The 25,064-nt window shown below is 43.2% G+C and overlaps 1 protein-coding gene across 8 annotated transcripts in view; it reads right to left on the bottom strand.

The window, feature by feature from the left end:
* The window catches only part of TNS3 (tensin 3), a 420,724-nt gene that overhangs the window by 191,269 nt on the left and 204,391 nt on the right, over positions 1-25,064 (bottom strand). For 7 of the 8 annotated variants that reach the window (XM_053262003.1, XM_053262000.1, XM_053262001.1 and 4 more), the window contains one exon: positions 3,439-3,480. The exons of the other annotated variant lie outside the window; for it this stretch is intronic. Coding sequence is in view for 4 of the 7 variants with exons in the window: in XM_053262000.1 (XP_053117975.1) it covers positions 3,439-3,480 (42 nt within the window). In the remaining 3 variants the exon portion in view is untranslated. The remainder of the gene's footprint in view (positions 1-3,438; positions 3,481-25,064) is intronic. 8 annotated transcript variants of the gene reach the window in all.

The raw sequence follows: 25,064 nt of genomic DNA, 5'->3' as shown, positions 1-25,064 counted from the left end.
AAATTCACAGATGACTATTTTGGCTTTTGCTGCTATTTCAACCCTGGGAAGAAATGCTTAAATGATGTGGTCGCCAAGCTTCCAGTCAATTAAACATGCACTGCCCTTTCTTTCCTCTTGATACACCCCCTTGACTCAAGCGGCACATATCTAGCTACATAAAAACAAATATTTCCTCCTAAGCTTCTCCAGCTGAATGAACAGTTACAAAGACTGCTTCTCAATGTAACAACAAAAAATAATTCACCAGATAATCTCTGTGACATAATTGCAGGCTATTTTCTATTGTTAGCTGAGAGCTGTTTGCTTCTTTGTGCCATGTCTGAAAACTTCTGAGGTTTTCTTGTTTGCTCTAGTTGCTTATTAGACAAGCCAAGGTCAAACTCACTCCCCCACCTCCTTGGTACATATGGCAACTCACGCAGAACCAGAAGAGTTAAAGGAGCAGGCCACAATACTCCAGACGCAAATCATTACATAAACATGGAGTCCTGCCTCCAGGATTTGGGGGGGGGACACTTTTCGAGGGGCCCTTTAACTGGGAAGAGGTAAGGCCTGCAAACTGAGATTTTTCTTGTGCTATTCATCTTCCTGGGTGCTCCATGCAAAGTACAACAGACAAAAAAGATTGCAATGTCTTTTCAGGGAACTAAACATACTGATCAGAGGTGATAGTACATTCTCATGAACATACTAGGGGAGGAGTGGTAGCGAGCATGAATTGTTCCCTTTGCTAAGCAGAATCTGCCTTGGTTTGCATTTGAATGGATAACTACATGTGAGTGCTGTAAGATATTCCCCTTAGGGGGTGGGGCCATTCTGGGAAGAGCATCTGAATGCTTGTATGAAGAAGATCCAAGGTCCCTCTCTGGCATCTCCAAGATAGGGCTGAGACACACTCCTGCCTGCTACCTTGGAGAAACCACTGCAGTGGTGTAACTATAATAGGGCAAGTTGTCTGGGGGCCCCCAGAGGCAAGTCACATGACTGACTCCCCCAGCCGTGCACCCTCCCGGTCTTCCTTCAGTTGAATTCATCCTCCAAAACTGATGTGAGTGTTAAGACCTGGAGCTACCAGAACAGCATGTCTTTCTCTAGTACCATGAAATGACTTGCATCATCCACAATTTACAAAACTTTAAAAAAAATAATTTACGATAATGTTCTATTGTGGCACATAGGACAGACAGACAGAGATAGATAGATAGATATCACTGCCAGTCTGGGTAGACAATACTGAGCTGGATAGACCAATGATCTGACTCCATATAAGGCCTCTTCCTATGTTCTTAAACTAAGCTACCTCATACCATTAGATCATCCAGCCCACTACTGCCTTCTGTGACTGACAGCAACTTTACAGAGTCTTGAGGAAACGTCTTCCCCAGCTCCCTTTAGGTAAATATACTGGTGACTGAATCTGGGACCTCAGGCATTATGATAATATATTCTATGACTGAACTAGTAAGCCTTTCCTAGGGGTGTGTGTGTGTGTGTGTGTGTGTGTGTGTGTGTGTGTGTGTGTTACACCTATTGCTGACCAGTTCAGTGCTTACTGAAGATGTTGTGGGATGAAAGATGGAGAACAACGGATGACCGGGTACCAAGACAAATAGCTAAAATAATATGCAGGGTATTGCTTCTCCCTGTGTTATACTGAAGGCTTCATCTCTTCATCAAGCTTACAGAAAGTGTGTGTGTTTGATCAGCTCACATATTTCTGGCCTTGCTTACTGGCTAGAAACACTGCAGATACATCCTTTGGACAGTCACTGCTACTACTCAAAACTACTCCTGGCTGCCTGGAAAGACACAGGTTCTCTTTTTCAAATCTACCCAGTTCCAGTATAATTATCTCAAATAGTTGCTTCTACAGTCATCTGGGGAGAAAGACCTGGTTGTGTCTGTTTCATGCTTCTGCAGTCACATAGTACACATGCAGGAAATTGTCACTGGACAGACAGCATTTGCCATTCTGATTTTTTAAAAAGAATAATAATTTAAAAGGGCAAAAATTCTTATCCTACTTGGGGCCATCTTTGTTTGGTTACATCTCTGAAACTAGGAAGGAGGGCAAAGAGCAGAAACATGGTCACCCCCTTTAGGGAGGACAGCAAACCACAGATGATGGTTTCTCAAGAGCACCTTATACTTCTATCCAACTCACTGGTTCTACACACTGAATGGCTAGGAAAAATACAAGAACAACCATCACATCCTCAGAAAATCTCAATACGCAATCATAAGAACCTTTGAAGTCAACCACTTCCTACCTTCAGCCATGAGTCATCAAGTCTTGAGAAATCAAGTGATACAAGTGGGATGTAAAAGGGCAGTAGGACAGTTGAAAGGGCTTGTCATCCCTGATAGACATCACATATACTGTGTTCAAGTCTTTCCCAAGTTACTCAAGTGAAGAATTGCTCACGTTTCCATATCTAGTTATATGGAAGTCTTAGAAGTACTTGCTGCAGGATTTTGTAAAGTGGAACACCTGATCTTATATGGTAAGGCCAAGGCACCAGGGATAGACCCAAAATAATGCAGCTGCTCGGCTCTTCTGCACAAAAGACAAACCTGGCTGAAAGCGTATGGGAGAGATAGAGAAAAGCAATAGCTGGGCATCCCAAGTGGTTCTAATCTAGCGGAATCAGATGAATGACACGGAGCATCCAACGCCTACACATGTGATGACAAGCTGCTAGAGCAAATGCTGGCCCCACCACTGAAAGGGAATTGCATAGGGTGTGTCGTCTGCATGCCTGTTTTCCAAAAGGGGTATTGCAAGAATAAGAGGAACCAGCTTCCTATGCTCCTGATTTTGCACTGAAGGACGGCAAAAAGCTACCATCTGAATCTGCCCAATGAGAACAGGGAATCTTGGTTGGTGAGAGCACTTTAAGGTGGGTCCACATTCAACCAGAAGAGAATTCTTGGCAGCTTCAAAAGGACTTGACAAAATAATTCCACAGCTTTCTAGGGCCTAGATCTAGAAAGCTGTGGTGCAAACCTGAGGTGCAAACCTGTGTCTGAGGTGCAAACCTGAGGTGCAAACTGAGGTGCAAACCTGTGTCTGACTCTTTTCTTTTCTTTTTCTTTCTTGCTTTCTTTCTTTCCTTTTATCTCTTTATATGTTATCACTCTGGAATGCCCTGCCACTGGTCCCTCACTCAGTCTTTTTAAGGAACACCTGAAAACCTATTTAATTGAGCCTTAGTCACTTGGCTTCTTCCTACCCTTCCTTTACTGTGTTTCTTTCTTTCTTCTTCTTCTTCTTAACCTTGTCTTATTACATTGTAGATCTACAAGAATCGTCTGTCTTATGTAGTTAACTTTTGTACAGTTCTGGGAATCCCAAAGCAAGATAAAAATGCACAACCATCAACTTGAATCATAATTCTGGCAAAGAACAAAGGGGTTAGAAAAAAGAAAACTTACTGTTCTGGTTACATGGTTCACAAAAGAATCAGAGTGATCTGGCTGTAAAGAAGAAGAAATGAGACAGCTTTGTCAGGTAGCCTTGTAGAACCCTTTCTAGGCATCAGAAATTTCTTATAAAGAAGCGTCCACAATCAGAATTAGGTTTGAAATAAAAAGTTATTTTAAAAGCCAAAAATTCAGAATTATAAACACTAAAGAACCTACCAGATATAACCAAAGATGAAGCATTAAAAAGCCTCTTTAAAAAGATGTGTTTTTAGTTGTTGTTTTTTAAAAACACTGAGGGAATGAGCATGGTGAAGCTCTTCAGGGAGGGTGTTCCAAAGCTGAGGGGCCACAACCAAAAAGGCCCTGTCTCTAGTCCCTGCAAACTGGATCTCTGTTAGTGGCGAGTCAATGAGCAGGGCCTGAGATGATGAGCAGAGGGCCCTGGCAGGTTCACATGGATGACCGACAGGTACCCCGGCCCCAAGCCGTGTAGTGCTTTAAAAGTCAATACCATCACCTTGAATCTAGCCCAGAAGCAGACTGGTAACCCATGAAGCTGCTGCAGGATGTGTGTGACACTCATGAAGTGACTTACACCCATGAGCATCCTTGCAGAAGCATCTTCTTAGGATCCCAGGAAGCTGCCTTATTCAGAGTCAGACCATTGGTCCATCTAGCTCAGTACTGTCTACACAGACCGGCAGTGGTTTCTCCAGGGCTGCAGGCAGGTGTTTTCTCCCAGCCTATCTTGGAGATGCTAGGGAGGGAATCTGGGACCTTCTGAATGTAAGCATGCAGGTGCTCTTCCCAGAGCAGCCCCATTCCCCTAAGGCAGGGATTATCAACGTGTGGGTCCCCAGATGTAACTGGACTTCAACTCCCATAATTCCCAACCAAAGGCCACTGGGGTTGGGGATTATGGGAGTTGAAGTCCAATAACATCTGGGGACCCACACGTTGAGAAACCCTGCCCTAAGGGGAATATCTTACAGTGGTCACATGTACTTCTTGGTACTGATATGGTTGCTTGCAAACTAAGGAGACAGACACCCAACAGGAGGCAATTTACTTTTGTAAGCTTCTCCTAGTAGTATTCACCATAACAGTCTAACTAGGAGCTCTTTCACATCAAAGTTGTGCAAAAAACATGAACACAATATAGAAAAATGTACAGCAGACATCAGAATCAATCACATTTTTTTAATCCTGCCTTTTCTCTAAGGAGCTCAGTGAGCTTCATGGCTGAGCAGGAATTTGAATGCGAGTCTCTCTATTCAAATCCCAAACTCTAGCCCAGAGGTGGGCAAACTTGGCCCTCCAGCTGCTGCTGAACTTCAACTTCCATCATGATGGGAGGAGGGCCAAATTTGCCCACCCCTGCTCTAGCCACTACACCACACTCACTCCATGTAGACCTGCTGCCAATACCAGCTTACAAGAGTGGCCAGAACTGTGGCCCTTCCCTCTATGGAATGGGATAAGTAGCAGCTTTGCTATCCTTTATGCCAGACATGAAACATTCTCATCAGTTTGTTCAGTAATATCACACATGCTTTTCTGTTCCAATATTTTACCTTTGCTCTGACCTTTTCTCCAAATTACTGGAATGTACTCCCAACATAACTTTACTAAATTGATAAAATTATTTGCTATTCAAAACCATATCACTGGCATTTCTATAACTGATAGAGGAGAGCTGGTCTGGTGGTAGCAAACATGACTTGTCCCCTTAGCTAAGCAGGGTCTGCCCTGGTTGCATATGAATGGGAGACTAGAAGTGTGAGCACTATGAGATCTTCCCCTCGGGGGATGGAGCCGCTCTGGGAAGAGCATCTAGGTTCCAAGTTCCCTCCCTGGCAGCATCTCCAAGATAGAGCTGAGAGAGATTCCTGCCTGCAACCTTGGAGAAGCTGCTGCCAGTTTGTGAAGACAATACTGAGCTAGATAGACCAATGGTCTGACTCAGTATATGGCAGCTTCCTATGTTCCTGATAGGCAAGCTAAATATCTGGTAGTTTATGTCTCCAATACCGAGCAGAGTAAAGAACCCACCTGAAGCCCAGGATGCACCAAATGTATTTTTAATTAAATAACTTAAAGAAAGAAGTTCATCCACAGCAAGAGATGTAGAAGAAATTGAACTTCCATCATATTCCCCATGCTAGTGGCCTATTTACAAGGATGGATGGTGCTGAGAGTCATCAGCACATTTATTGTTCTGCCTTTTCACACTGCACCCTCTCAGTATTTGATAAGTCAGTATTCTAAGATGCGCAAGACAGTTTCCAGATGTTGAACAAAAAGCATATCTTTCCCATTACTTTTTAATAACGTTTGATCTATGCAAAACCAAATCTGTGCAGCAAAACCTTTTTATCAGAATGTATCTATTTTATTTATTTATCATATTTTTATACCACCTGATATGTATATCTCTAGACAGAGTAAAAAGTTTAAAATATTTAAAAGTCAACACAGATTAAAATACACAATAAAAACAATCACATAAAACAGTTATTAAAATTATTAAAATTAGTTCTAATTAAAAGCCTGCAAGAACAGGAGAGTCTTGAGGGTCTTCCTGAAAACAAACAGAGAAGGAGATGTTCCTATTTCAGCAGGAAACATATTCCAAAGTCCTGGGGCAGTCACAGAGAAAGCCCGGTCTTGGGTCACCACCAAACAAGCTGGTGGCAACCTTAACCGGACCTCTCCAGAAGATTGTAAGAGGTGGCACAGTTTTGACCAAAGAGGCACTCTCTTAAATAACCTGGACCCAAGCCATTAAGGGCTTTATAGATAATAATCAACACTTTGTATTTCACCAGGAAACATATTGGCAGCCAGTGCAGTTCTTTTAAAACTAGTGTTATGTGGTCCTTTTGTGCTGTCCAGAGACCAACCTGGCTGCAGCATTCTGTACCAACTATAATTTCTAGACTACGTACAAAGGCAGCTCCATGTAGAGTGCATTATTGTAGTCACACCTGGAGATTAGCAGCATATGTATCACTGTTTTAAGGTCATTCACCTCTAAAAATGGACGTAGCTGACGTATCAGCAGAAGCTGATAAAAAGTGCTCCCGGCCACTGCCTCAACATGAGAAACCAGGGAGAGCTTTGGGTCCAGGAGCACTCCCAAGCTATGTATCTGATCTTTCAGGAAGAGTGTAACCCCATCCATAACAGGCAGATCTAAACCATCTCTTGGGTCCTGGCCCGCCACAGTCAGTATCTTCATCTTATTTGGATTCAACTTCAGTTTGTTATCCCACATGGAGCCCATTACTGCCTCCAGGCAGGCATTTAGGGAAGATATGCCATTTCTGATGAGGTCAACATGGGTGTCATCAGCATACTGATAACACCCTGCACCAAACTTCCTGATAATCTCTCCCAGCAGTTTAATGTAGATGTTAAAGAGAACTGGAGATCATATGGAGCCTTGTGGAACTCCACACTTCAGTTCTCGCTTAGCAGAACAACAGTCTCCAAATGACACCATCTGGAATCTACCAGAGAGGTTGGAACAGAACAACTGTAAAACAATGCCACCCAGTCCCACCTTCCTCAGGTGGTCCAGAAGGATACCGTGGTTGATGGTATTGAAAGCCACACAGAGATCCAAAAGGATCAGCAGAGTCACACTCGCTCTGTCAATAGCCAGTTGGAGATAATCTTTCAAATTGACCACAGCCATAGCCTACACGAAAGCCAGTTTGAAATTGGTCTAGAAATGGGTCTAGGCAGCATCAACTAAAACTGCCTGGAGCTGAGAGGGCACCACCCGCTCAATCACCTTGCCCAACCACGGAAGATTAGAAACAGGTCTGTAATTAGCTAACTGCGAGAGATCCAGTGTAGCTTTCTTCAAAGGTGTTCTAATAATAGCCTCCTTAAAACAAGGAGCCATCCTGCCCTCTCTCAGAGAAGCATTTATAATAGTCACCAGACCCTCTCTGATAATATAATTATCAGATGAGATAAGCCAAGTTGGGCAAGGGTCAAGAGAACAGGTTGTGGGACTCACTGCCTGAAGTTTGTCCACTTCCTCAGAAGTCACAAACTGAAAATGATCCAATCTAGAAACCTAATGGCACAGTGGGGAAATGACTTGACTAGCAAGCCAGTGGTTTCCAGTTCAAATCCCCACTGGTATGTCTCCCAGACTATGGGAAACACCTCTATCAGGCAGCAGTGATATAGGAAGATGCTGAAAGGCATTATCTCATACTGCGTGGCAGATAGCAATGGTAAACCCCTCTTGTATTCTACCAAAGACAACCACAGGGCTCTGTGGTTGCCAGGAGTCGACACGGACTCACACACTTTACCTTTAATCCCATAAGAGGACCTGCTGGACACCTCCATATTATTGGCTGGCTTGAAGGAAATAAGCAAGCAAGTGAAATTACAATTTATTCTGAGAAATAGTAAATCATAAAATGAATCTTTATTACCTGTAAAGTGGCTGTATGAACAGCTGGTATAAAGGAACTGATATGTGCTTATCTCCAAGTAAATTAGGTAAACTGTCATAGTGATCTGTCAATTTGATTTATGGGTGGTGGTGGTAAAATTTTGAATACAGAAGTGTCTGAATTAATTGTAACATTTGTCTTTTATTACTGTAAGGACCTTTAGTTGAACCATAATTGCCAACTGAATTCATTCATTACAGTATTTGTATTTTAACAGCAAGTGGTCAAAACATTTTCTTTTTATTCCTTTATTTCTCACATTTGCCTCTCTTTTTTGCTTCCAGGAGCTCAGGGATACATCCATGTAGATTATCCCATGTTCTCCTCTTCACAATTCAGTGAGGTCAGGTTAGGCTAAAAGAGTCACCCAACGAGTTTCATGGCTGAGTAGAGATTTGAAACTTGGTCTCATTTCTTTAACATTCCACCAATACAAAGTACAATTCCAAAGCAGCAGAACCATAAAAATAATACATCTGTCAGAGTATAAAACCCTTGCATGTCCAATGCACAAATAAATAAATAAAAATAAGCATGGAATATTTTCAGATGTGTCTAAACTTCCAGCAGCCATGAAATCACTAACAAAATAGCATTTTAACACCAACTGCTTTACTTCTGCAATGTGAGATTGTGACTTCTGGAACAAAATTTAATGCAAGGAAACATCTCTTTCAAATTATTATTATGATTATTACATTTAAATCCGGCTCTTCCTCCAAGGACCCCAGAGCGGTGTACTACATACTTGAGTTTCTCTTTCACAACCACCCTGTGAAGTAGGTTAGGCGGAGAGATGCGTGACTGGCCCAGAGTCACCCAGCTAGTTTCATGGCTGAATGGGGATTTGAACTCGGGTCTCCCCGGTCCTAGTCCAGCACTCTAAACACTACACCACGCTGGCTCTCTCATAAGAGCTTTCTAATGTTTTTGTAGGTTCTCTAATCCAAAAATAGTCTAAAATGAACAGAGATTCTCTGAAATGCTACAGCTAAAGAGATGTACATCAACTACAGAAAACACACAGACAAATATTGTGCAGTAGCCACAAATATATCTCTGTTATGCCAAATGCCCAGCTGTTAACCATAGAATGTACCTCGATTTTACAAGCGTTTATGTGTAAACCATTTTTTTTTTCAGTTCAATTTGTCAAGTTTAAAAAAAACACCTGCTGACCGTGACAACACCGACACAGCTAAATCTAGCCTTGAAACTTACTTGATCTAAAGAGAATTCCCTATTTGGGGGAAAGCAGCACTAACCAAGGGCAACTCCAGACAGGCTGGTCAGAAAGGAAATCAATCCTTCCTAACTTTAAAAAGGAACCAAAAATTCATTTTATTTTCCTCAAAGTCTGCCAGTCTGAGAGAAATGATACTTAGAACTTCAAAGCTTCAAATGCAAGGTGGTATCTTGATAAATGTTAGTAAGAACAACCTTGCAATTGTGAGCGCATGAGGACCACATGCGCATGTGCGAACACACACTCCATATAACACAATACTATGTTTGCCCAAGGTTAGGAACACCACCCTTTGCCCAAGAAAAAGTAGAACATTTCAACATGCTTGCAGGGCTGGGAAATGCTTCAGAAGCTTTCAAGCAGGGAATGAACTCCTGGTTTGACTCAAAGGCTGCCAAGTGTTATAAAGTACCAAGCTGAAAGGAGCAGTTATTTTCAGAAACATTTTATCAGAAGGTTACCCGGAAGTGAAAAGTCAACATCTTTTCTATCAGACTCAATGCACACTTACAGGACTATTTGAATAAATGCGCACCATTCACGGCCAACAAACTGGTCCGAGTAGATCTTGCCTTTTCAACTTGAGTTCTATGTTTTCATATGTTCAACTGACCAGGTAATACACATGGCCACTTAAAACACATTCATGCTATTCATAAAATCATGTAAGAAATTAGCTGTTTAAACTTGGGCACATTTTATATTGGAGTTCAAGAAGGAACATGTGAATTGGCCCTCAACCAATAGAGCCCTAAGGCTGGGAAGGACCTGAAGACTACAACCCCACTGACCAAAGGCAACTGTGTGCCAAAGCACATTAATGTACCACAGAGTTTGCCTCGGGAAAGTCACACTAGTTGCATCCACTGCCTTCAGAACCAGGGCATGGTCTCCCTTCCATTCATATGTGAGCAGCAGTAGCATCCCAAGGAAAGGAGAGTGAGCACACCACCCTTGATTTTCTAATGCAGCCCACAGTATACCTGACAGGTATGGGGGAAGTCCCTGAAGCATTACTATAACCAAGAAAGTAGTTCCATAATAAGCCCTGTCATCACAACAGACAAATAATGACATTGGGAGACAAAATTATGTGCCACCATCTGGTTAAGGTTGGACTCACAGTCACATCCCACCTTTGCAGGGGCAAGTGGCCCATTAGAATTGTCTGCCCAAGAAGGTTATTGGATCCAATAGGGTTCCAAGAAGCCTTGGAGGAATTTAGTGTTGGCTCTGCCAGTGATCCTGTTGATGCCCTGGTGGAGACCTGGAACAGCAAGCTCACCAGGGCAGTAGACATGGTCACACCTAAGTGTCCTCCCCGACCTGCTTCAGAATTGGCCCCTTGGTATACGGAAGAACTACGGGGGCTGAAACAGCGAGGTAGACAACTGGAGTGCAAGTGGAGGACGACTCGACTCAAATCTGACAGATTAAAACATAGAGCACATTTGAAGATCTATGCTCTGGCTATACGGGTGGCAAAGAAGCAATTCTTTTCGGCCCATATTGGATCCACAAGTTCACATCCAGTGGAGTTGTCCAGGGTTGTGAGAGGGCTAGTGAGTGTCCCTCCTCCCTTGAATCAGAATTTGGAACCATCTATTACCCGCTGTGATGTGTTTAATGATTTCTTTATGGATAAAATCTCTCATATTCGGGCTGACTTGGATTCAAACTCCACAATTACTGCAGTGTCTGAATCAGAGGTGTCCAGCAACTCCTCTTATGTGGTTAGGCTGGATCAGTTTCAGTTTGTGACTCGTGAGGATGTGGACAAGCTGCTTGGAGCGATACAGCATTCCACCTGTTCTCTTGACCCTTGCCTGACGTGGCTAATACTATCTGGCAGAGAGATTTTGTAGAAGGCCTCGTAAAGATCATAAATGCTTCTCTGAGGGAGGGCAGTATGCCTCCTTGTCTTAAGGAGGCAATTATTAGACCACTTCTGAAAAAGCCTGCCTTGGATTTGTCAGAGTTGAGCAACTATTGGCCTGTCTCCAACATTCCATGGCTGGACAAGGTGATTGAGAGGGTGGTGGCCTCCCAACTCCAGGCAGTCTTGGATAAAACTGATTATCTAGACCCGTTTCAGACCAGCTTTTGGGTGGGCTATGGGGTGGAGACTGCCTTGGTCGGCCTGATGGATGATCTCCAATTGAGAATTGACAGAGGAAGTGTGACTCTGTTGGTCCTTTTGGACCTCTCGGTGGCTTTCAATACTATCGACCATAGTATCCTTCTGGAGCGTCTGAGTGGGTTCGGGGTGAGAGGCACTGCTTTGCAGTGGTTCCACTCCTATCTCTCAGGCAAATTCCAGATGGTGTCTCTCGGGGACTGTTGTTCTTCAAAAACTGAACTTCGGTATGGTGTCCCTCAGGGCTGCATATTGTCTCCGAAGTTGTTTAACATCTACATGAAACCGCTGGGAGAGATCATCAGGAGATTTGGTGCAGGGTGTTATCAGTATGCTGATGACACCCAAATCTATTTCTCCATGTCAACTTTATCAGGAGAAGACATAACCTCCCTAATTGCCTGCCTGGTGACAGTGATGGGCTGGATGAGAGGTAACAAGCTGAGACTGAATCCAGATAAGACGGAGGTACTTATTGTGTGGGGTCGGAACTCGGGAGATGATTTTGATTTGCCTGTTCTGGATGGGGTCATACTTCCCCAGAAGGAACAGGTACGCAGTCTGGGGGTGCTTCTGGACACAAAACTCTCCCTGGTGTCTAAGGCTGAGGCAGTGGCCAGAGGTTCCTTTTATCAGCTTCAGCTCATATGCCAGCTGCGTCCATTTCTTGAGATAAATTATCTCAGAACAGTAGTACATATGCTGGTCACCTCCAGACTTGACTACTGCAATGCGCTCTATGTGGGGCTGCCTTTGTACGTAGTCCAGAAACTGCAGTTAGTCCAGAATGCGGCAGCCAGATTGGTCTCTGGGTCCTCTTGGAGAGACCATATCACTCCTATCTTAAAACATCTACACTGGCTCCGGGCAGAGTACAAGGTTTTGGTTATCCTCTATAATAAAAGCCTTGAGTGTGATCCCGTGTCCTTTTCCAGCCCGTGTCTTTCTCGGCAGTTCTGGGCATGCGCGGAGTGCATGCTCAGAACGGCCGAGAAAGATACGGCCGTCCAGACACGGGTGGCCATGTTGAGCAACAGCAGGGGGACTGGGAGGACAGAGGCGGCAGCGGGGGAACCGGGAGGGCTGAGGCGGCAGCGGGGGAACCGGGAGGGCAGCGGGGAACAAAAAAAAACAGCGGGGAGAAAAGTAAAGAGTTAACAAATGGGCCCGCGGGGGGACCGGGAGAGCAGAAACAGCAATGGCGGGAAGCGGCAAAACAGGAACCGGGAAGAACTCTGGACAGCGGCGGCAGCGGAACTCTCCACCCGGCCGCCCACTGCAACGGTGGCGACAGCGGCAGAACTCTCCGCCCGCCGCCCACAGCGACGAACAAGCGGCACAGCGGGAACTGGGGAGAACTCTGGGTGGCGGCAGCAGCGGAACTCTCTGCCCGGCTGCCCGACAAACAACAACAACAACAACAAGGAAAGGAGGGCGAGAGAGAGGAAGAAGGAATAAAGAAGAAGAAGAAAAAGGTACTAGCGCCCGTTATTTTAACGGGCTTAAAAATACTAGTAACCTATAAAGCCCTAAACGGCTTGGGCCCTGGGTATTTAAGAGAGTGTCTTCTTCGCTATGAACCAAAAAACCCAGTGAGATCATCTGGAGACGTTCGTCTGCTGTTGCCACCGGCTCATCTGGTGGCTACTCAGGGACGGGCATTCTCCACTGCTGCCCCGAGGCTTTGGAACACACTTCCTGCTGAAATAAGAGCCTCCCCAACTTTTAAAAGGACAGTCAAGATGCATTTGTTCACCCAGGCTTTTAATTAGATACTGTTTTAATTGTGTTTTAATAGTTTTAACTTTTTAATTTTAATTGTTGAAATGTTTTAATCTTTTATTGCCTGTTTTTACTGTTTTGTAAACCGCCCAGAGAACTTGCCTTTTGGGCGGTATAGAAATGTATTAAATAAACAGACAGACAGACAGACAGATAGATAGATAACCAAACAAACAAAACAAACAAACAAACAAAATTAACTGGGCTAGCCTGCATTTTCAACAAGAATGTCTAAGCACTCTTGATTGGTGATTGAGAAAATATGCCTGTATCTTTTGGGGCATAAGAGTGAAGTATGCCTTTAATTTAAACACACACACACTCAATGGTTTGCAGATCACCTCAGAACAGATCGCCCCACACAATTCCCACCATAGTGTGCCACAATCAGAAATAGGGAACGACAGGTGTTGCAAGCACTCCTTCATAGTATTGGATCAACAGATATCCAATGGTTCTTCATTTTATCACATTTATAGCAGTAGTGTGATATCTTTTAGTAAACAAAGGCAAAGTTCACCAAGCAATAACATTCACCAAGCTTCCTGCTAACATTAAAGAAACAAGTTTTTCTAGTAAGAACTAATCTGCCTACTTTCCTTTCACTATCTCTACAACTGGACTAAATTTGGTTCAAATTGAGGTCCAGATCTCATGCACCTCAAATGTTCACACGTCTGTCATCTTGGATCGGGGTGGATGACTTCATCACAAACTATGGCATTGAGGTTTTGCCATGTGTCCCTACAGCTGTAGCAAATTTGATTCAATTTTGGTTCAAAAGTTTATGCGTCCGCCATCTTGAATCGGGGTGGATGACATCATCACAAACTATGTCTTTGTTCTGAGCTTTGGTTTCCTCATGTGTCCCTACAGCTGTAGCAAATTTGGTTCATACTGGTTCAGGCATTGTGAGTTGATAGCGGGGGGGGGGGGACACAAACAAGGACACACAACATGCCGAGTAATCTCCTAAGCCTACTGGAAAGTAGGCTAAAAATGTGTCCATGACTGCAAATAGTCATGGGGTTAAATTCATGGAGGACAAGTCTATTAATGGAAACTAGTCCGAGGGCTATAGGCCACCCCCAGCCTAAGAGGCAAGATGCCTCTAAATACCAGTTGCAGGAGAGTAAGCAGGAGAGAAGGAATGTCCTCAGCTCTTGCCTGTGGGCTCCCCAGAGGCATCTGGAGGGCCACTGTGTGAAACAGGATACTGGACTAGATGAGCCTTGGGCCTGATCCAGCAGGGCTGTTCTTATGTAAACTATAGTGAAGGTCAGCAACTGGAAGCCTCTAGGAATCTCTCTCAGTCCTATCTTGGAGACGCCAGAGGGTCGGGGGGACATGGAACCTTCTGCTCTTCCCAGAGCGGCTCCATCCCCAGGGGAATATCTTACAGTGCTCTCACATGTAGTCTCCCATTCATATGCAACCAGGGAAGACCCTGCTTAGCTAAGGGGACAAGTCATGCTTGCTACCAAAAGACCAGCTCTCTTCTCCTGGATGACATACATGCATGCACATGCTTCATGTGATCCTAACTGGCCCAGAGTTCTAATACTTGTATGTCATCCACACGGCTGCACAACATATCAATGTAATATACAACAATCACATTTGTTACAAAAGAGTATGAATTAGAATCTTCCAATGAACTCCTTAATTTGCTGTTGCATACTCTGTTCTTTCTTTGCATTGAACTATACAAAACTGAATCTTTATATCAGAGGTGGCCATCCTGAGGCTCTCCAGCTGTGATCACCCCCAGCTTAAATTTACTGCAGATGGGGATGTTAGAAGTTGTAGTCCAGCAGCCGCCAGAGAGCCTCAGGTTAGCCGTCCTTGCTTTATATAGATAATGACAGCAGACCTGCACCGCTACTCACTTGGAGTAACTCACAGACAGGACAGCAAGCAATTTCTGTTCTCGTGTCTAACAAGTCATGTTCTATGTGGAAGTTTCCCATAGCACATTTAGCGGGATCATCAGAAGTTACTACTGCACACAGAAAACTATTTCACATTCCAAATGATACCACGAACAAATGGAAAGAGTCAAGAAACGCACACTTTATTTAGCATTATCAGCACCCACTCTCTCACAACAGAAGACCAGAAGGGTGCTAATCCTATTTCTTATGGAAGTAAACCACATTTCAAATCTGACTTTCATTCAAAAACACATCCTGATCTCTGTGGAATGCATCCCATGCTTTACAGACATTTTGCTCCCTTTCTGAATAATTCAATTATTTATTTTCTTTGAAACGGTGATGCATTTCTCAAGCTTCTGTGTAACAATATGGGCTCCCTCTGCTGGCTCAAAACTAAGTGCTCAACTATAGAGTCTTGTAAATAAAAATGTTAACAGACATGCTTGAAAGCCAAGCCTTTCCATTGGCGCCAGCTTGAAATGTGTGCCTACTGAAGCGGTTACTGCTTTCAGCTGGAAACCCAAAACAACATCTGGCAAACATGAAAAGCTGCCTAGACTTGGCTGGAAAGTGCCATTTTTGCAACTCTCCTGTAACCAAGGATTCGGAGGTCACACCTGATTAATAGACTCACATCTCCCAATGTAGAATTTCCACTTAAAATGAAACTGGAGATGTTTCTATATCAGCACAAGGTAATTCAGCCAAAACTTTCTAAACGAAAAGCAGCAGATTCTGCTGGAAATGGGGAAGGGCTATTAGGGGAAAGGTGAAATTTCCACTTCCTTCAGAGAAGGTATAAATACACTTGTCCGTGTTTCCATTAAAGTAAAATAAAGTGTGCCATCGAGTCGATTTTGACCCCCGGTGTCCACAGAGCCCAGTGGTTTTCCTTAGTAGAATACAGGATGGGTTTACCATTGCCTCCTCCCTCACAATAGTGAACATTAATACAATACACACATAGTGAACATTAATAGTGAACATTAATACAATGCACACACTGTGCTAGGCAAGATGATTCTCACCTAATGCTCAGAAAAATGGAAAACCATCCTAATTTTCTTCTTTCTGCTCTTGCAAGTATTAGCAAAATGCCCTTCATTATAATAAGATGTATGAGTGTAAGGGTCACTAAAGTCTCAGATGCCATCCAGCATCAAGGGTTTTGAGGAGGTTGTGTTTTACTGCAGCACTGTCAATGGAAACCATTCACTTGTATGGGGGTGGTGGGGGTGATGCACACTCAAATAAGGTTTGGAGAGGGAAAATTTGCAACTGTGCCCCATAGTGCAGCCCATTTGTTTTGCCCATAGATCTCAAACATTTCATCTTAATTGCTTACCTTCTGTATCAATAGCTCCACCCTAAGTTCTGCTCATTGGTCAGACTAGAGTGTGACAGCACTCAGGAAGTGGCTTTTACATAATATCATTACAATATCAGAAGGTACAGTATAGTACAAGAGGATAAAACTCCTGTGCATTCAGAATCTCTATTTCATTAAATATTGTATATACAGAGGTGCACCCAGGTAATTTTGGAGCCTGGACCTAAAGGCATTTAGAGGCCCCCTCCCCCCAACAAGTGAAGTATCGCCCCCCCCTACACACACCACACACTGTGAAACATGCAGTATTTTTAACATGTGGGTTCCTGAGGGCAGAAACAGCAACTGAACTCACAAGAATGTAAGAATATAAAATAGGTATATTTATGCAAATATGCATTAGCAGAAACATTTCAACAGGCAACTTAACATATTTCCATCCCACATATTTCATTCCCCATTCCCCGCACTGTCTCTCAAGCACCTGGCACAGGTCAATCACACTTGACAACCTGGTGCAGAGCGATGACCACACCACCCAAGACAGACTAAAGGGGATTTGGGAGGCCCCCGAAGGCCAGGGGTAAGGGCGCCTCTGTGTATATAATGTATAGTTATATATTAGGTAGTGTTAATGGTCGCCAATTCAAGATTATTATTATTTTTAAACACCCTCTTCCCTTGGGATGTTAATACCTGCTCTAAAATAGAAAAGAACCTAAGAATCAGACACTTATTTCTTTACCATTGCAGAAACAATATAGGACCAGATGAAAGCAGCCCTAAAAACAATCCAGATTTTTCCAGCTGTAACTCTTTCAAGCACAGATTGTTCAACCAGAGAAACCCAACTCAAACTATTATTTGGTACCAAACAGCAGTTGGTTTGTACCTTTGCACCTGAAATCCTGAATAGCTACAAAGGATGCTTGTAATAATGCCCTAAAGCCACTGCTCGTGTATTAACTGAATTATTATGATTAACGGAGAGAAAGCATTTCACCTGACTCTTCTTTAGGTCCAATTTATACATCATCAGGTTGTATTTGTCTATACGTCTGACATTACTAACTCTACACTGAGAAATTAACTTACCCTTTCTAGATTTAATTTCATGCTCTCTGCAGTTCTTGAGGGATGATATTGAAATATACTTTTTAATAAGGCTATCTATCTGTGGTACTCCAGAAGTTAAAGCTCTTTCACACTGTTTCATTGCCATCTCATGGCCATTTCATAGCCATGAGAAGAAGACACTATGAATATTCTCAAAGCAACTTACTCCACTTATTCCAAAGCTGAGGTGGGCCAGTTTATACCCTAGCATGCAGTGTTTCTTGTGGCTGTACACTGCAAAGGAAGACCAGTAATGGTGGTCAAGGTGTCTTTCAGCTCCTAGGCAACCGAGCCTAGGCCCTCTTAACTGTCCTCATGACAGAACAACAGTGTGGTCATTCACAAGTGGAGTGGGGTAAAAGGTAGGGCACACAAATAGAAAGCTTGAGAGTTACCAGGGTCATGTTCTGATTTCACACAAGATCTGGCATGAGTTCTCAGTGGGCATCCTGTAAAGTCTAGGTTCTAGGAAGTGTGCCCAGTCTGCTAAATGGCACTGCTGGCTACAAAACAGAATCAAGGATTATGACCAAAGGTATTAGCTCTGCTGAGCCCTGGCATGCCTATACCAGGCCATGGTATCTCCTCTAAAGACTCTAGGCAGTGGACAACAACCATACCAATAAAAATAAATAAAATAAAATGAAGGGCAAATGCCTGGCAAAACAGGTAGGTCTTAAGAAGGGCGATAAAAGCAGCTAGGGAGGGGGCTGAACGAATGTGGGGTGGGAAATAGTGTTCCAAAGAATGATGTTATATGCAGTGTGTATGTATGTGTGTGTGTGTGTGTATACACACACACACACACACACCAATGAATAGTTGACTGGCAGGAAGCAGGGTGTCACCACCTGAAGAACAGAAGAGAATAATGTGGTTTATCTCTGCAAGTCTGATTCCCTTTGTATCAAAGTAATTTCAAGTCATCCGAATATAAGCAACAGCATCAATAATGGGGTTCATATTATAAAGGATATTTTAATGCTTTATTGTAGAACAATATAGAGCCAAAATGTAAGCTACAGACTCATCAATTCAGAGACTACCTAATACTAGCAGCAACAGTATTAGTCTGAAATATAATCACACAATTTATAAACAGAAGGCACTTTACCCCATTCTGTTTGGGCTTTTCTAACTAAACATCAGCTTGAGTTATCCTAGAAACAGGACTACTTTAGATTTTCAAAGAAGAATGAACCCACACATTTTCAGAAAACTAAACTTCATCTGCAAAAAGGCCAACTTTAGTTTTTCATAAACACAAAAAAAACCCCTTAAACAATAACCCATATGTTTCATAATGAAAATATTAGATATTTAGAGTATTTCAGGGGAAGGGTACAAGAAAGTGGTTTTCCCCAGGCCGACAGTCTATGGTACGCAAGCTACATAATTTATTTTGAGGACTCATGTGGCTGCTGGTGTCTCAGTCACCTTGTAGCAAGACTAAACCAACATGGCAAACAGGTGGGAAATGTTAAGCACAATCTCATTGAAGACACCTGTTGTTGAAAGATAGCCTCTGTATCCCTTATTTCTTCCCAATATTGGCATGTATAACCTTATGTAACATCTTGGAATACCAGACAACCTCCTGCAACTATTAAAAAAAAACCCAACTCTTATTACCTTGACCTGTGTTAAGACAGGCAAGTGATGAAGGCTCAATTTATTACTCAAATATATTGAGTACACAGAGGACTATTATCACCCAGACTCCCACTGTTAGAAAACCTGCATTTAATTGGGATCTAGAAATACATAAATCCTGAGCACATTTACAACGTTTCCTTTAAAAAGAAAGCAAGCCTAAAGAGCATAGAAATTGGTACTAGAAGTCTAAACAAGTGGTTTTCAGAGTACACTCCGAAGAACCCTCCTCCTTGGGGAATCCTTAACAAGGCCATCAGTAATGGTGGATAGGCTGCGCAGAAAACCAATTTTATTTATTTATTTATTTATTTAAATTCAATTTCTATGCCGCCCTTCCAAAAATGGCTCAGGACAGTTTACACAGAAAAATGATAAATAAATAAGATGCATCCCTGTCCTCAGAGGGCTCACAATCTAAAAGAAACATAAGACAGACACCAGCTTTTAACAGTTACTGGAGGTACTGTGCTGGGGGTGGATAGGGCCAGTTACTCTCCCCATGCTAAATAAAGAGAAGCACCACGTTAAAGGGTGCCTCTTTGCCAAGTTAGCAGGGGTTAGGGTTTGTCTACTAATTTGTTTACTATTACTGATCTTCTCTTGCAGTAAAGGCAACACTGCTTGCATTCTAAGATATAAACTCTCATTTCACACATAAGAACAGGCCCAAGGCCTATCTAGAAAAGCATCCTGTTTCACACAGTGGCCCACCACATGCCTCTGGGAAGCCCACAGGCAAGAGCTGAGGGTGTGCCCTCTCTCTTGCTGATGCTCTCCTGCAACTGATATTTAGAGCATCCTGCCTCTTAGGCTGGAGGTGGCCTATAGCTACTAGACTAGTAGCCATTGATAGACTTGTCCTCCAGTGAATTTATCTAAGCCATTCTTAAAGCCATCCAGGCTTGCGGCTGTCACCACATAATGTGGCAAAGAATTCCATAGATTAATTATGTGTTGTATGAAAAAGCACTTCCTTTTCTCCATCCTAAATTTCTTGGAACACCGTTTCATGGGATCATCCCTGGTTCTAGCATTATGGAAGAGGGAGAAAATGTATCTCTCTCCATAATTTTATAGACCTCTATCATGCTTCCCCTCAGTTGTCTTGTTTTCTAAACTAAAAAGCCCCAGGTGTTGTAGCCTTGCCTTGTAAGGAAGGTGCTCTAGGCCCCTGATCATCTTGGTGACCCTCTTTTGCACCTTCTCCAGTTCTATAATGACCTTTTTGAGGCATGATGATCAGAACTGTACACAATATTCCAAATGTGGCCAAACCATAGATTTGTAAAAGGGGATTAAGATATAAGCAGTTTTATTTTCAGTCCGCTTCCTAATAATTCCTATCATGGGACTGGACTTTTTCACAGTTGCCACGCACTGAGTCAACACTTTCAACATGCTGTCCAGGACACCTCCAAGATCTCTCTCCTGGTAAGTCACCAACAGCTCAGACCCCATCAGTGTATATGTGAAGTTGGGTTTTTTGCCCCAATTACACTTGCTTACATTGAACCGTATTTGCCATTTTGTTGCCCAATCACCCAGTTTGGAGAGATCCTTTTGGAGCTCCTCGCAATCTCTTTTGGATTTCACTACCCTAAATAGTTTGGTGCCATGTACAGATTTGGCCACCTCGCTGCTTACCCCAAATTCTAGATCATTTTTTAATAAATTAAAAAACACTGGTCCCAGTACAGATCCCTGGGGGACCCTACTTCTTACTTCCATCCATTTAAAGAACTGTCCATTTACACCTACCCTGTTTCCTGTCCTTCAAGCAGTTACCAATCCACACATGAACCTGTCCTCTTATCCCATGACTGCTAAGTTTTCTCAAGAGTTTTGATGAGGAACTTTGTCAAAAGCTTTTTGAAAGTCCAAGTATACCATGGCAACTAGATCACCTTTATCCACACGACACTCTCAACGAATTCCAAAAGGTGAGTGAGGCAAGTTTTACCTTTGTAGAAGCCATGCTGGTTCTCCTTCAGCAAGGCCTGTTCTTCTATATGCTTAACAATCTTATCTTTGAGAATGCTTTCCATCAATTTGCCCGGCACAAACCTTAAACTAAGTGGCCTGTAATTTCCCAGATCCATTTTTGAAAATTGGTATTACATTGGCTTCTTTCTAGTCCTCTGGTTTGTAGGGATAAGTTACATATCTGATTGTAGAGATGTTACATATTTTTGCAAGTAGGTCAGCAACTTCATATTTGAGTTCTTTAAGGATTCTTGGGCAGATGCCATTCAGCCCTGGTGATTTGTTAATTTTTAATTTTACCAGACAGTTTAGAATGTCATATCCCATCACGTCTATCTGACTTAGTTCTTTGGCTCTGTCCCTGAGAAGCTTGGTTCAGGCACAGGTATACCCTCAGTATCCTCTGCTGTGGAGACAGATACAAAGAACTCATTAAGCTTCTCTGCAATCTCCGGCTCCTCCTCAATAACCCCTTTCACCCCTCCTCCTCAATAACCCCCTTTCATCATCTAACGGACCAACCCTGGTAGGTTTTCTGCTTCAGATGTATTTAAGGAAGTTTTTGTTATTCCCCTTGATGCTTTTAGCTTAGGCCTGCTCAACTTTGGCCCTTCTGCAGATGTTGGCCCACAACTCTTCTAATCCCTGGCTATTAGCTACTGTGGCTGGGAATTATAGAAGTTGTAGTCCAAAAACAACTGGGGGGACCAAAGTTGAGCAGGCCTGTTTTAGCTAAATGTTCCTTAAACTCTCTTTTTTGCCTCCCTTATTACCTTGCATTTCTTTTACCAGAGTTCATGTTCCTTCCTGTTCTCCATTTGGGCAGGCCTTCCAATTTCTGAAGGAATTCTTCTTTCCCTTTACAGCTTCCTTGACTTTACTCATTAGCAGTGCTGGCATCCTTCTGGACTTGGTGACACCTTTCCTCCTTTTTGTTAAACAGGGACGCCTCGTGGACTCACCATCCGTGTATTAGTTTATCTGTAGGTGTCTAATTGATGCCCAGTTTCATTATCTGTGGACACTAAATGGTTACAATGGTTAAAACCCATATATCCACCGTTCCTAGAGGGCCGGAAGTGACTGCAGAGGTCACCGGCCCCCATTTTGTAAGCAGGATGTAAGCAGGAGCCATTTTGTGGCTCATTCCATTCCATGATTTTTCACAGTTTTGGGGGGCATTTCACAGTTTTGGGGGGCACAAGGAGACCACGCGGATCCATGTCCCACTGGTTCTCACTGTTCCACCATGTTTCCATTATACCCATTATATCTATGTTTTCGTTAGCAACAGGCCAGTGGCAAGGCTAATGCTCATCAAGAACTGAAACGGAAAGTGCATCTTGGAACACAGCTCACAATGCTCTGCAATATCCAGGGGTTCCATAGCTGAGGCACTGGGAATCCTAAGTGCTCAAGATCAATGTGAAAAGAAATCTAAGACATGAGAAGAGCACTAGCAAAATACACAGTCACAGACACACAAGATATATTTCTATTGCCTTGGATAATACATGGGTCTTAACCAGATGACTTTTTACTAAATGAGTCCTATTAATTCCATCTGGACCAAAGATCTGAAATTGTCTAAAGAAGTAGTAAAAGAAGAAAAGCATGAGTGATTTGCCCAGGGGGAAAAATGCACATGCCCGAATTCCAAAGAGAAGCACTTTGTCCCCTAACAGAATCACCCCAGAAGTATATGGAGAAGAACTGCTATCCCTCACCCCACATTTTTCTAGAAGAGTTGAAGTGGTTCTAAGTGAACTTATCACAGACTCGGGTGTCAGCTCACCATCTCAGACACATGGCAGGCAATTGAAATTGCCAAGTGCATTAACACCTTTTCAGTTGTGTGCAAACGTCACAATATACTGGACTGAAACAGAACTGGGCGTTTTGCACACCAGCAAAAAAAACCCCTACCTAAACATGGGTCTATTGTGATGGCGGGCAAAGCAGTCCATAAGATTTTCAGCCAAAAAGCACAGCAATGTCAAATAGTTACCACACACTAGGAATTGCATGAACTGACCCTAAGGCTTTCCCAAGAAAGCTTCTAAGCATTTTAGACAGAGACACTATTCACACGACTGATTGCCCCCAGGTGGGGAGGGTTGCAGGGGTGAGAAGTCAGGGACGAACCTACCTTCACCCCAGACGATCTGTGGTTTACTGTGTGAAGTAAACCACAAAAGCTTGCGCTCCCACACGATCCACATTGCTTCAAACAGCATGGATCTCCAGTGGCCAGGAAAATGAGTGCCAGCCTCTGGATATCCCACAATGCACTGCGCAACAAACATGGTGTATTGGGGGAATCCCCTGTGAATCAGGCGCTCTAGGCACCTGACTGTCTATGTGCTAAGGCTGCAAGCAGCCCAAGCACACACACACATTCCTGGCCCGAGGGTGGAGGGCATGCTCACACCCTCTAACCCCGGTGAAAGGCTGGGTAGAAAACTCGGGCCCAGCAGTGCACAAGTAACTATTTGACATTGCTGTGCTTTTTGGCTGAAAATCTTATGGACTGCTTTGCCTGCCATCACAATAGACTCATGTGCACAGCCTCAGAGTGAAACATAGTACCTTCTTAGCTACAATTTAGACCCATAAAGACGTTCGCGCACACAATAGCAGAAAAGGATTCACTAGACCAAGCCTACTCGATTTAGGGGCCCCCAGCTGTTTTTGGACTACACTTCCCATAATTCCCAACCACAGTGGCCCGTAGCCAGGGATTATGGGGGTTGTAGGCCAACATCTGCAGGAGGGCCAAAGCTGAGCAGTCCTGCACTCTACAAACTGAGCACTACTGTTCAAATTCAGGCTTTATTCTGCCATCATGTATTACCTATGTGTTCCTTTAAAAAAAACACACACACACACCACTGTGGCTGAGTGTGGGTCTATAAATATTTGTGAAGAGCTGCACATATTCCAATCTAGATTCTCTGGGGCATGCCCACCATATGCCCCCTCATGTTTACAAATCCAGACTTTCATTTCACTCTGTACAGTACTTGCCACTCCAAACAGTGGCCTGGTTCAGACATGACACGAAACCATTGTTCAGCACTACATGAATGAGCCTCAGAAAATACTGGGCTTGCGTGCTCCCTCCTCTTGCACATGCAAGAAAAAAATGACTTCCAATTCCTGCTTTTACTTTCAAATGATATGTGGTTTGATATACAGCTAATTATAATCAGAACAAGCCACAGTCCCAAGTTTATAGATAACAGGGAATTGTAGTTTGTTCTACAGTGAAGGTTTTAAATGTTCACTTCCATGCACAAGTGGGAGGTGGGAGGAACATGTGAGCCCATGACTCACCAACGCTCATTCTTATAGCACTAAGCTATGGTTTCCCATCAAGTCTGAATTAACCAGTATGCTTTGAAATGAAGTACATGCTCAAAATCAAGTCCCAAATAGAACAGTATAGTGTAAAGTTAATTCAGTTCTAGATGCAGTAGTTATCCAGATAACGCCTTTCTTTATATCAGTGCAGCATAAAAGGAGTACAATCAGCAAACAATCACTGCCTGTCAAGCAAAACAAATATGCTTGCCTAATGCAGCAGATAATGTGTCATTAGTTGGTTTTCTTCTAGTGCACAAATCACTAAGAAAATACATTATACAATACCGGAATGTCTGCTTCAAATGCTGCCCAGCCCAACAGCGCCCCCCTCTGTATAACGTGTTTCACCAATTCCTTGATTAAAAATCCTGACTGCTACATTCAGTAAATGCAGCTTCCTAGAAGCCTGTTGCTTTGACCTTTGTGATGTCATTTGCCCCCTCCACCTGGGGCATTTATTTCAGTCCCTTTCATTAAATAAACGTTCTACACAAAGGAACAAATCAGAGAGCTGCCAAACTGCAGTTCAGAGCTGGAAAACCCAAAACATCAATGCTCTTCTTGGTAAGGCTGCAAATCTTCTTTGTATAATAATATTGCA

Source organism: Hemicordylus capensis, chromosome 6, assembly GCF_027244095.1.
Source record: "Hemicordylus capensis ecotype Gifberg chromosome 6, rHemCap1.1.pri, whole genome shotgun sequence".
NCBI lineage: Eukaryota > Metazoa > Chordata > Lepidosauria > Squamata > Cordylidae > Hemicordylus > Hemicordylus capensis.
The sequence above is the reverse complement of the archived record's forward strand: the minus strand, read 5'-3'. Positions and strand labels throughout refer to the sequence as shown.